This window comes from Oncorhynchus mykiss, chromosome Y (genome assembly GCF_013265735.2).
Source record: "Oncorhynchus mykiss isolate Arlee chromosome Y, USDA_OmykA_1.1, whole genome shotgun sequence".
Classification (NCBI taxonomy): domain Eukaryota; kingdom Metazoa; phylum Chordata; class Actinopteri; order Salmoniformes; family Salmonidae; genus Oncorhynchus; species Oncorhynchus mykiss.
The window spans coordinates 39,735,530-39,748,952 of NC_048593.1; the positions used below are offsets into that span (position 1 = coordinate 39,735,530).

Below are 13,423 nucleotides of genomic sequence, written 5' to 3' on the forward strand. Positions count from 1 at the left end.
TCTAGCCTCATACGTTCCCGGAGCCGATCTCACCTAGCCTCATATGTACCAGGAACTGATCTCATCTAGCTTCATATGTACCAGGAGCTGATCTCATCTAGCCTCATACGTTCCAGGAGCTGATCTCATCTACAGTGCCTTGCGAAAGTATTCGGCCCCCTTGAACTTTGCGACCTTTTGCCACATTTCAGGCTTCAAACATTAAGATATAAAGCTGTATTTTTTTGTGAAGAATCAACAACAAGTGGGACACAATCATGAAGTGGAACGACATTTATTGGATATTTCAAACTTTTTTTAACAAATCAAAAACTGAAAAATTGGGCGTGCAAAATTATAGGCAGGTAGCCTAGTGAGTTAAATCCAGAAGACCTATTTCAGTTGAATACATTCAACTTCGACCTGTTCCCTAAACATGTACTATAACCAGTATGGAGGATTGAATTACATATAGAACTAATTTAATAGGAACTGTTGACCTGGACATACGTGTGTGGAGTTAGACAAGAACAGGGATATATTTACAATGTTTATTTTACTACATTTCATTTATTTTTGTACCTTTATTTAACTAGGCAAGTCAGTTAAGAACAAATTCTTATTTTCAATGATGGCCTAGGAACAGTGGGTTAACTGCCTGTTCAGGGGCAGAATGTTAGTGATGTTAGTGATTTGGTCTGAAATAATGAATCTGTTATAACTAGTGATTTGGTCTGTGAAACAATTAATCTGTTATAACTAGCGATTTAGTCTGGGAAATAATTAATCCGTTATAACTAGTGATTTGGTCTGAAACAATTAATCCGTTATGACTAGTGATTTAGTCTGGGAAATAATTAATCCGTTATGACTAGTGATTTAGTCTGGGAAATAATTAATCCGTTATGACTAGTGATTTAGTCTGGGAAATAATTAATCCGTTATGACTAGTGATTTGGTCTGAAATAATTAATCCGTTATGACTAGTGATTTGGTCTGAAATAATTAATCCGTTATGACTAGTGATTTAGTCTGGGAAACAATTAATCTTAATGTATGATGTAATCTCAACAGCCAAAACAAAATGATCTGAGACTGGCAAGCAAGTCTACCACACACACACACACACACACACACACACACACACACACACACACACACACACACACACACCCCTAACCAAGGACACAAAGTGGAAAAAGATCCACTGCTCCTGGTCCCTACTCACCATAATCACATGACCTGCCACCACAAGTGAGACTCTTAACTTGTCGGCAGGGGTGGAAAAAGTACCCAATCATCATACTGTAGTAAAAGTAAAGATACCTTGTTAGAAAATGACTCAAGTAAAAGTGAAAATCACCCAGTAAAATACTACTTGAGTAAAAGTCTAAAAGTATTTGGTTTTAAATATACCTAAGTATCAAAAGTAAATGTAACTACAAAAATGTACTTAACTATCAAATGTAAAAGTATGAATAATTTCAAATTACTTATATTAAGCAAACGAGTAGGCACAATTTTCATGCTTTTTTAAATTTACGGATAGCCGGGGGCACACTCCAACTCTCAGACATAATTTACAAACGAGGCATTTGTGTTTAGTGAGTCCACCAGATCAGAGGCAGTAGGGATGACCAGGGATGTCCTCTTGAGAAGTGCGTGAATTGGGCCATTTTCCTGTCCTGCCAAGCATTCTAAATGTAACGAGTACTTTTGGGTGTAAGGAGTAAAAAGTACAGAATTTTCTTTAGGAATGTAGTGAAGAAAAAGTTGTCATAAGTTGTCAAGTTGTCAAATATAAATATTAAAGTAAAGTACAGATACCCCCCCCCCCCCAAAAAAAAAAGTACTTTAAAGTTTTTTACTTAAGTACTTTACACCACTGCCTGTCAGACCCCCTGCCAAACCCGCCACTCAGGCGGTCTGATGACCAAGGCCCCTCCCTCTCCATGAGGCGTGGTCCTACCTCGTGATATCCCTCCTCTGGCCCATGTCGACTCCAATGCTTCCCACAGTTGTGTCAAGTTGGCTGGATGTCCTTTGGGTGGTGGACTGTTCTTGATACACACAGGTGACATGAATAAGAGATCATGGCTTTCACCTGGATTCACCTGGTCAGTCTGTCATGGAAAGAGCAGGTGTTCTTAATGTTTTGTACACTCATTGTATGTCCGTCCCAGTCGTGTGTGTGTGTGTGTGTGTGTGTGTGTGTGTGTGTGTGTGTGTGTGTGTGTGTGTGTGTGTGTGTGTGTGTGTGTGTGTGTGTGTGTGTGTGTGTGTGTGTGTGTGTGTGTGTGTGTGTGTGTGTGTGTGTGTGTGTTTATATTTATATTCCTGTGCGCTTGTGTCCAGGTGGAGACCCCACCCAGGTTGTGGACACCAGTGTGTTTGTGTGGATCAGAGAGCTGATGCTCTAATGGAGTTCCAGGCCCCGCCCCTCCGCCAGGCACAGCACTGTGCAGACTATGCTACCATTCACCAGCAGGTGGAGCTCTTTCTTCTACTCTACATGTATACAGAGTTCCAAATGGCACCCTATTCCACTATAACTAGTAAAACTAGTAAACAGTACAACTGAGGAAAGATTGTTTTGAAGTGTTTTGCTGTCCAGCCAAATATGGTGTACATGTATATCATATCAACCATGACCACCGATCTGACCTACGACCCCTTAAAATATTGATACTGCCCCCTACCTTGGTATGAACTTAAACAACTATATGGGTAGTGCAAAAGCAAAGTGAAGTTTTGTGGTGGATGAATCAGAATTAGTTGGGTAACAGAGATAATTAAGGTGTCTTTATCTGCATAATATGCTCATGTGATATACTTGTTATTAGAATGTATCACTTTGGACTCTGGTGTTGGCAGTTGCACTTCCTCCCTCAGCTGGGGCTCAGTCACCTGGGGCTCAGTCACCTGGGGCTCAGTCACCTGGGGCTCAGTCACCTGGGGCTCAGTCACCTGGGGCCCAGAGAGGGGAGAGGTCAGGCTGTTTTTCACATGTCCCTGGTGCTATGCAGAATATCAGAAAGGGAAGAGGACAGGATGGAACATTGTCTTCATGTGTGAATGTGTCTTTACCTATTCTTAAACCATGTGAAGGGATGGTCGTGATTATTGGGGAACCAATGACTTGTCTCCACAATGTCTGTGCGCCAGTCACTTCCTCCTTTTCCCACTAGCGGGAGGTGTATGTCAGTGACTGGAACCATTGTATGTCCTCTCTGATCTTACACTTATCCTGGGATAGTGTATGACCTAGAGGCTCACTCCCCTCAGTGAGCTTGTCCAAGAGTGGGGTCAAGAGGGGGTTTACTTGAGATGGGAATATCTATAGTTGATAATTGATATGCCATTGGATGAGTTGGTGTTTTTGTACTATGAAGTACCAGGAACGAGATTAGAACCTTATCTGAGGGACCAAACTGAACGATAATTTATAGCGAATGTTATCTGGCTAAGGGATACTCCTTTCTTCAGAAAAAGTATTTATTTGTGAACAGTTCCTAAGATCTGTGGTTCGTCATGTAAATTAAGAGGGGTGTATCTTGGCTATAAAAGACCTTTGTATTTTTCTGTAGTCACTTCTCAACGGTTCATTAGAAATAGTGAATTGCTGAAAGTCAAATTGCTATTGCAAAGCTTATTATTATAAAAAGACGTAGTTTAAGTATAACTCTGACTGGTGTGTAGTTTGTAACTCTCCTCATTTGGTAAAGCAGAAATATGCCACCACACTATCTAGAAATCCAAACGTGTTGATCCAACTTTCTGGTTGTTTGGAGAATTCTAACTACATTCCAACTGTATTTAATGGTTTTATGTAGTATTGTTTTAAATGTTGTATTGAAGTAACCTTCAAGCATTTTTTTCGCTATAAGGTAAGAACTATTTCATCACAGAGAATGTTTAAACTGTTTAAGAAATATTTGACTTAGTTAAACTATCATTATAAACACTGTAAATTGCCTTATGTTAGCTGGCTATTAAATATTTTGTTTGCTATCTTTCTTACCATTATCTGGGTATTTGCGTTTCATAATTTCTCAGCAGGATTGTGCCATGTTTATAGATCGCTGGCTATCTCACGGTGTCGTGTGTCATGATCGGGATGGCCTGAACTCTGACCCTGATAGAATACCATGTTTATAGATCGCTGGCTATCTCATGGTGTCGTGTGTCATGATCGGGATGGCCTGAACTCTGACCCTGATAGAATACCATGTTTATAGATCGCTGGCTATCTCACGGTGTCGTGTGTCATGATCGGGATGGCCTGAACTCTGACCCTGATAGAATACCATGTTTATAGATCGCTGGCTATCTCACGGTGTCGTGTGTCATGATCGGGATGGCCTGAACTCGGAGCCTGATAGAATACCATGTTTATAGATCGCTGGCTATCTCATGGTGTCGTGTGTCATGATCGGGATGGCCTGAACTCTGACCCTGATAGAATACCATGTTTATAGATCGCTGGCTATCTCACGGTGTCGTGTGTCATGATCGGGATGGCCTGAACTCTGACCCTGATAGAATACCATGTTTATAGATCGCTGGCTATCTCATGGTGTCGTGTGTCATGATCGGGATGGCCTGAACTCGGAGCCTGATAGAATACCATGTTTATAGATCGCTGGCTATCTCATGGTGTCGTGTGTCATGATCGGGATGGCCTGAACTCTGACCCTGATAGAATACCAGTCAAAACATGGCAGAACAAAGCCAGACTGCAGACTGCACTTATTAACTTCACCTACTGCTGTTTACATTGATTTTTTACTGTGATTTTGCAGTTACTTCAAATATGTCACTCCATGTTCTCTGAAGCGGACGACAGTTGAACCAGGACACTTTGTCACAAGATAAAACACATACTACAAAGCCTGATTTCGGGTCTTAACTCATCATTTACCAAATGTGTAACAACAATTTGCAATTCTCCCGCAGAATAGCTGTACACATAATCCCAATTCTTCTTTATGGATTACATTTGAACATTTCCTTCTTTTAGGGCGTGAACTGGTATGGTCAGATTGAATCACAACAGCTCATTTAACAATACTAGTTATAAATCTAGTTGACATTCATCCAAGGACACCTTGACTTGCATTACACTCTCACTGCAGAATACTTTTGTCATTAAATCATGTGACTTATACTTAGAGAAAAGGATTTCTGTAAACACGCCCTGCTACAAGCAGGAACCAAGTTACGGAGGAACCAGAAATGAGACGTATCTGTTTGATAGTGACCCTGAATGATGAATGTGTGAACTATCTTGTCATCTTTTTTGGCGGTGAATATGAAGTGTTACTTTACCTGCTTCCTGTACGACCGGGGAGCACTTCCTGTACGGCCCTGTCCAGGATGAGGCCATCGTTAAGGCCTCTCTGTCCCTGTACCTGAACATCATCCAGCACAACCTCAATTACCTCGACTAACCGGTGCCCCCGCACATTCACTCTGTACCTCTGCATTCTTGGTTAAGGGCCTGTAAGTAAGCATTTCTCTTTAAGGTCTACTACGCCTGTTGTATTCGGCGCATGTGACAAATAACATTTGATTTGACAATGAGATTCCACCTCCAGTGTGCCCCTGCATCGGCCCTGTAGAGCCCCAGCCGGCCCGGGATGTCCGGTCCTGGCTAAGAGGCCTGTGGTGGGGTTCCTGTCTCTGGTGGGGTCAGAGGTCCTGGTGGGATTCCTGTCTCTGGTGGGGTCAGAGGTCCTGGTGGGGTTCCTGTCTCCGCTGGGGTCAGAGGTCCTGGTGGGGTTCCTGTCTCCGGTGGGGTCAGAGGTCCTGGTGGGGTTCCTGTCTCTGGTGGGGTCAGAGGTCCTGGTAGGGTTCCTGTCTTGTGGAAGGGTCAGAGGTCCTGGTAGGGTTCCTGTCTCTGGTGGGGTCAGAGGTCCTGGTGGGGTTCCTGTCTCTGGTGGGGTCAGAGGTCCTGGTGGGATTCCTGTCTCTGGTGGGGTCAGAGGTCCTGGTGGGGTTCCTGTCTCCGGTGGGGTCAGAGGTCCTGGTGGGGTTCCTGTCTTGTGGTAGGGTCAGAGGTCCTGGTGGGATTCCTGTCTCTGTTGGGGTTCCTGTCTCTGGTGAGGTCAGAGGTCCTGGTAGGGTTCCTGTCTTGTGGTAGGGTCAGAGGTCCTGGTGGGATTCCTGTCTCTGTTGGGGTTCCTGTCTCCGGTGGGGTCAGAGGTCCTGGTGGGGTTCCTGTCTTGTGGTAGGGTCAGAGGTCCTGGTGGGATTCCTGTCTCTGTTGGGGTTCCTGTCTCTGGTGGGGTCAGAGGTCCTGGTAGGGTTCCTGTCTTGTGGTAGGGTCAGAGGTCCTGGTGGGATTCCTGTCTCTGTTGGGGTTCCTGTCTCTGGTGGGGTCAGAGGTCCTGGTAGGGTTCCTGTCTTGTGGTAGGGTCAGAGGTCCTGGTGGGATTCCTGTCTCTGGTGGGGTTCCTGTCTCTGGTGGGGTCAGAGGTCCTGGTAGGGTTCCTGTCTTGTGGTAGGGTCAGAGGTCCTGGTGGGATTCCTGTCTCTGTTGGGGTTCCTGTCTCTGGTGGGGTCAGAGGTCCTGGTAGGGTTCCTGTCTTGTGGTAGGGTCAGAGGTCCTGGTGGGATTCCTGTCTCTGGTGGGGTTCCTGTCTCTGGTGGGGTCAGAGGTCCTGGTAGGGTTCCTGTCTTGTGGTAGGGTCAGAGGTCCTGGTGGGATTCCTGTCTCTGTTGGGGTTCCTGTCTCCGGTGGGGTCAGAGGTCCTGGTGGGGTTCCTGTCTTGTGGTAGGGTCAGAGGTCCTGGTGGGATTCCTGTCTCTGTTGGGGTTCCTGTCTCTGGTGGGGTCAGAGGTCCTGGTAGGGTTCCTGTCTTGTGGTAGGGTCAGAGGTCCTGGTGGGATTCCTGTCTCTGGTGGGGTTCCTGTCTCTGGTGGGGTCAGAGGTCCTGATAGGGTTCCTGTCTTGTGGTAGGGTCAGAGGTCCTGGTGGGATTCCTGTCTCTGTTGGGGTTCCTGTCTCTGGTGGGGTCAGAGGTCCTGGTAGGGTTCCTGTCTTGTGGTAGGGTCAGAGGTCCTGGTGGGATTCCTGTCTCTGGTGGGGTTCCTGTCTCTGGTGGGGTCAGAGGTCCTGATAGGGTTCCTGTCTTGTGGTAGGGTCAGAGGTCCTGGTGGGATTCCTGTCTCTGTTGGGGTTCCTGTCTCTGGTGGGGTCAGAGGTCCTGGTAGGGTTCCTGTCTTGTGGTAGGGTCAGAGGTCCTGGTGGGATTCCTGTCTCTGGTGGGGTTCCTGTCTCTGGTGGGGTCAGAGGTCCTGGTAGGCTTCCTGTCTTGTGGTAGGGTCAGAGGTCCTGGTGGGATTCCTGTCTCTGGTGGGGTCAGAGGTCCTGGTGGGGTTCCTCTCTCTGGTGGGGTCAGAGGTCCTGGTGGGGTTCCTCTCTCCGGTGGGGTCAGAGATCCTGGTGGGGTTCCTCTCTCAGGTGGGGTCAGAGGTCCTGGTGGGGTTCCTGTCTCTGGTGGGGTCAGAGGTCCTGGTAGGGTTCCTGTCTCTGGTGGGGTCAGAGGTCCTGGTGGGGTTCCTGTCTCTGGTGGGGTCAGAGGTCCTGGTGGGATTCCTGTCTCTGGTGGGGTCAAAGGTTCTGGTCACCCTGAAGCTGATTATCTACCACGCTGCCAAGAGACACACGTATATAGGGCCTGACTCCCAAATGGAACCCTATTCCCTATGTAGTGCACTACTTTTGACCAGGGCCCCATGTGTCTGGTTAAAAGTAGTGCACTATGTTGTAGGGAATAGGGTGCCATTTTGGATGCTACCAGGATCACTTGTGGTGGTATGGATGATGTTGAAGGTGGTGGTGGTGTGGATGAAGTCTATTCATGAAGCTCTTGCTGTGGATTATGCTCACGGCACTTGACCCTAATCCTAATACCCTAATTTGTCTTTTTGTTGATAGAGCTGTTCATTGTTCATGAAGCTGAACCTGCAGCACTTGTGTCATGAAATGATACATTTTAATGATCTGATGAAATTATTATATCTCTACCTTTGTATTAAAATTTGTGTACATAATGAGTCATGCTACATACAGTCTTAGACAAAAAGGGTTCTTCAGTTGTCACCATAGGATAATTATTTTTTTGTTCCAGGTAGAACCTCTGAGGAAAGAGTTTTACATGGAACCCAAAAGGGTTCTACCTGGAACCAAAAGGGTTCTACCTGGAACCAAAAGGGTTCTACCTGGAACCAAAAGTGTTCTACCTGGAACCAAAAGGGTTCTACCTGGAACCAAAAGGGTTCTACCTGGAACCAAAAGTGTTCTACCTGGAACCAAAAGGGTTCTACCTGGAACCAAAAGTGTTCTACCTGGAACCAAAAGGGTTCTACCTGGAACCAAAAGGGTTCTACCTGGAACCAAAAGGGTTCTACCTGGAACCAAAAGTGTTCTACCTGGAACCAAAAGTGTTCTACTTACAACCATAAAGAGTTGTTCAAAAAGCATTCTCCTATTGGGACAGCAAAATAACCCTTTAAGGTGTATTAAGGCACCTTTTATCCTAAGAGTGTACAGATGAAATGCACATCTCTCTACCTTTGTATTTAACTATGAGATCACACTGAATCACTCTATAGCATTTGGCCTACCGATGACATCTTCCATTTATGTAGACTTTCAAACAAACTAATAAAGTATGTTTCCTTTGAGCCATAACTCATGCTCTCACTGCCAATCATTAACTTTACTGCTACTCATTATATGAAGGCTATGTTCAGAGCTGAAATGTTGAACAAGGTTTGGCAGCTTTGCATGGATCGTACAGAAACTAAACAATAACTCTTCTAGTTTATTGAAACTTGTAGTCGTTGATAATAGTTCATAACTATGGTCTGGTTCAGGATTTATTGAAGGGGTGACTGTTTCATGCGATCCCGTTCACCTCCATATTTTTTCTGTGATTCTTGTTGAAGTGTGTTTTTACTTCCTCGATTCAAATGGGCGTGGCTTTGACTGAACAGCAGAGGGAGGTCGTCGTCAACGTAGGAGACGGTACCGGAAGAATCTGACAAAATGGCTTCATCAAACTTAACAAAAACCTGTAAGTTGACTTAATTTAATGATGCCAACAATAGACACCGGATTGCTAGCTATTTTTGTGAACATTTAAAGATGTTTTTGAGCACCTCAGTTTACTTATATAACATCGTGTACTTCCAAGTCATTCTACTTTCACTTTCATTTAAGTTGCAGTAAAAAGTGTGTAATAACATGAAGTAGTACAACAAAGGGTATTTTTATTTTAGGAGTATGAATATATTCTATCCCTGTCTTGGACAGTTGTTCTATTAGTTAGACAGTCCAGAGAGAATTAATATATTCTATCCCTGTCTTGGACAGTTGTTCTATTAGTTAGACAGTCCAGAGAGAATTAATATATTCTATCCCTGTCTTGGACAGTTGTTCTATTAGTTAGACAGTCCAGAGAGAATTAATATATTCTATCCCTGTCTTGGACAGTTGTTCTATTAGTTAGACAGTCCAGAGAGAATTAATATATTCCATCCCTGTCTTGGACAGTTGTTCTATTAGTTAGACAGTCCAGAGAGAATTAATATATTCTATCCCTGTCTTGGACACAGTTGTTCTATTAGTTAGACAGTCCAGAGAGAATTAATATATTCTATCCCTGTCTTGGACAGTTGTTCTATTAGTTAGACAGTCCAGAGAGAATGAATAACCACATCATTGCAGATTAAAGTTATTTATTCCAAAACTCAGGCAGTATCACCTCAACAGGGAAACTTTATAGGAAGTAGCGTATGCAAAACTAATTTCCAGTGTGATGTGTATTATTTATTTCAAACTTTCAAGGTTTTAAACTGACATGAACATGAGTGTATAACAGACACGAGGTTTGAATGATCTGTTAATATCGCAGTATGTATTTTATGTGATGTATTCAATGTGTCATTCTGTAGTGGGGAAGGATGAAGACACAGACAAACAGACTCTGGGTAGAAGAAGAAACTCCAAAGGTGAAGGTCCAAACAGTAAGTTGAAAACTTTTATTAAGAAATATCTAATAAGTGAATATTTACCAATAATGTATAATGCAGTCAAATGACTAAATCGCCATCTAGTGGCATCATGGGTGGAATATTATTGATCTATTTCATAATTAATAATATACATTTTTTAAAACAGCCAAAAATATGGTGTTTCTATGTCAAAGGGTGTTGTCATATTTCAGTCTTCTGTGATGTATATCAAATGTAATATTGGGATGAAAACTCAACATTGAATACATTTCTACTTTATATCTGACATGGTACAGGTGTCTCCTTTTTTTAAGCCCTTAACTGTGTGTGTGAGGTGTAGACTTTTGTTTCAAAGTAGATTTGTTTAAGACTACCAAGAAACACTCAGTGTGTCCCTGATTTAGCCCACTGCAGTAAAAGGTTAAACAAATAGTTATATTTGTTGTTCGTTGATTATCCACATTTCAAGATGGCAGCCAGTAGTGAAGAGGAATGATTATTTATCTTAATTTGCATTTGTAATGGGAGACCCATTACTAAGTAGTGTTTTAAAAACACAACAGCAAGACTTGCTTATGTGATTGGAAACCATGATGTGACCGTTTTTCATGTTTTCTCCCTTCTCTGTTCTCTCCTGTAGTGTCAGTGACCAGGATTGTGCTGGTGGGGAAGACAGGCGCTGGGAAAAGCTCTTCAGGAAACACCATTCTGGGGAAGAAGGCTTTCAGAGATGCCAAATCTAGCAAATCTGTGACACAAGAGTGTTGCAAGGAGACAGGAGAGGTGGCAGGGAGACAGGTAGTGATAGTGGACACACCTGGTATTTTTGACACCAACCGTCCTGACAGTGACTTGAAGACAGAGATCAGTAAATGTATCAACATGACGTCACCTGGTCCCCACGCAATCGTATTGGTCTTAGATGTGGGCCCTTTCACAGAAGAGGAACAGAACGCGGTTAAGAAAATCAGGGCGCTGTTTGGAGAAGAAGCTGAAAGGTATACCATGATCCTCTTCACCCATGGAGATGAGTTGGATGACGGCGGCATTGAGCGGTATGTCCATGAAGCTCAGGAAGATCTCAAGAGACTTGTGGACCAGTGTGGTGGAAGGTACCATGTTTTTGACAACACCAAGGTGGAAAACAGGGGACAAGTGCTGAAATTCCTGGAGAAAATTGACCACATGGTGGCAGTAAATGGCCAAGACCACTACACCAACAACATGTACGAGGAGGTGGAGAGAAAGATTTGTCACAAGAAGGAAGAGTTGAGGAAGCATTATAAAGAAGAGCTACGGAAGCTACAAGACCAAGAGAACCAACTGCCTCTCGAATACCAGGAGAAAAGTAAGACGCTACGGCAAGACATTGAGGCGCTGAAGGAGTCACTTCAAGACAAAGAAAATAAACTTAAAGACTTGAAATCTATGGAGCAAAACAAGGTCCCGTGGATCGTTGAACATATACTTTATTATGAGATGAAGTTGAGGGCTGTGAGAGAGGAAGCAGAACAAATACAACTTAACAAAGACATATCAACAGACGTTTGTAGCAAGTTACGAGACCTCCATCTCACACAATCAAGTGTTGAATGATAAACATTGGAGGGGTTGTGTGAAAACGGTTCAACATCAAAACTCTCTGCTTTAATCTGAGGAAGAATTCAAGCAAAATGCTTTCTTTTGAAACTCATAAGTAGACCCAAAAGGTGAAATCTGGGATTGGTACAGTACATACATTTGTGGACTTTTTAAATGAATCAATATAACCATTCATTCTTGAAGAATACATCTTATAAATGCTTCCTGAACTTGGTTAAATTGTTATGTTTTTAAATATGTTTATTGTGAAGCATTATCATACAGTATACAATCTGAGCATGTATTTTTAACATATCAAACAACAAATGCAAGAGGAGTAAACAAGAGGAGTAAACAAGAGTAAACAAGAGGAGTAAACAAGCTGAGTAAACCAGAGGAGTAAACCAGAGGAGTAAACCAGAGGAGTAAACCAGAGGAGTAAACAAGAGGAGTAAACCAGAGGAGTAAACCAGAGGAGTAAACAAAACAAGAGGAGTAAACAAGAGGAGTAAACAAGATGAGTAAACAAAACAAGAGGAGTAAACAAGAGGAGTAAACAAGATGAGTAAACAAAACATGAGGAGTAAACAAGATGACTAAACAAGAGGAGTAAACAAGATGACTAAACAAGATGACTAAACAAGAGGAGTTAACAAGAGGAGTTAACAAGAGGAGTAAACAAGAGGAGTAAACAAGATGACTAAACAAGAGGAGTTAACAAGAGGAGTAAACAAGAGGAGTAAACAAGAGGAGTAAACAAGAGGAGTAAACAAAACAAGAGGAGTAAACAAGATGACTAAACAAGAGGAGTAAACAAGATGACTAAACAAGATGACTAAACAAGAGGAGTTAACAAGAGGAGTTAACAAGAGGAGTAAACAAGAGGAGTAAACCAGAGGAGTAAACAAGATGAGTACATTAAAAAAACAGCATGAAAATAAAAGTTGAAGGAAACACGTTGAATTAAGACACGTCAGCTTAGTTTAAATGGTTGTACTCAACCAGAACCCAAAATAACAGCTTGTGCTCACTAATGGTTTCTTATTGATTTTAGTTTCAATGAGAAGGTCCAGCAGATAGAAGGCTATTTGTCTGCACTCTTGAGTTTAAAAATAACTAAACATTTCTATCTACATTTTTTTATGATGTTTTTACTTTGGTATTGTCACTAAAATATTAAAATGTCATTTTTATTTCTTAGTCTTCTATTTGTATTGTTATTGACTCTGTATAAATATTCAAAAAGCGTAACAAAAAATTGAGGAACTGAGGGAATTGTGCAAATTGATTTGGTTTGATCAGAGGGAAAATATAAAATGTCTGTAATTTGAATTTAATGAATACCTTTTATATTTCAGATCAAACACCAATTTGTCATGATTTACAGGTCTGCAAATTCAGATAAATTCATATTTTTTTATTAAACAAATAGGGTAGGTTTATGTGTCATTATTGAAGCCACAGTCTATAGACAACCTATAACCCACCCACAGCATCCAACTGCCACTATCGTGTGTGTGTGTTCGTACCAAAGAGAATGATAGAGAAAGCATCCCTGTATACAGTAGTTCCCGTTATGGCGTCTGTGAGCACACGGGCAGTACAATTGAGGTGATCTTTTTTAAATATTCAATTTTTTCACGATTGGTCGATCTCTCCTGATGATCGGGTTGGACATGGCTCTAACAGGGTCATCAAGAGGAATCAACCAATGAAGTTGTAAGTCCCACTATAAGTTCACTACATTAAAATGGTGGAAGTACTCAATGGCACTGCCCATGCTAAAACGCCTTTTCGCCACTAGAGGCTTCTATCATTCTCTCTGGTTCGTACTAGTGAT

General features: G+C 42.6%; 1 protein-coding gene across 1 annotated transcript; it reads left to right on the forward strand.

The window, feature by feature from the left end:
• Nucleotides 1-8,942: 8,942 nt before the first annotated feature.
• On the forward strand, nt 8,943-13,031 carry LOC110521971 (GTPase IMAP family member 7). Its single transcript, XM_036968115.1, has 3 exons — nt 8,943-9,062; nt 9,943-10,014; nt 10,643-13,031. Exons 1-3 carry the CDS (start codon nt 9,035-9,037, stop codon nt 11,596-11,598), a joined length of 1,056 nt encoding a protein of 351 aa, XP_036824010.1. The 5' UTR covers nt 8,943-9,034; the 3' UTR covers nt 11,599-13,031.
• Nucleotides 13,032-13,423: the final 392 nt, after the last annotated feature.

What these genes read in the sequence shown, in the direction of transcription:
- LOC110521971 (XM_036968115.1), top strand. Translation starts at nt 9,035, where the DNA reads ATGGCTTCATCAAACTTAACAAAAACCT. An exon ending in ATCAAACTTAACAAAAACCT is followed by an intron (nt 9,063 to 9,942) that starts GTAAGTTGACTT and finishes GTCATTCTGTAG; the next exon opens with TGGGGAAGGATGAAGACACA. An exon ending in CAAAGGTGAAGGTCCAAACA is followed by an intron (nt 10,015 to 10,642) that starts GTAAGTTGAAAA and finishes TCTCTCCTGTAG; the next exon opens with TGTCAGTGACCAGGATTGTG.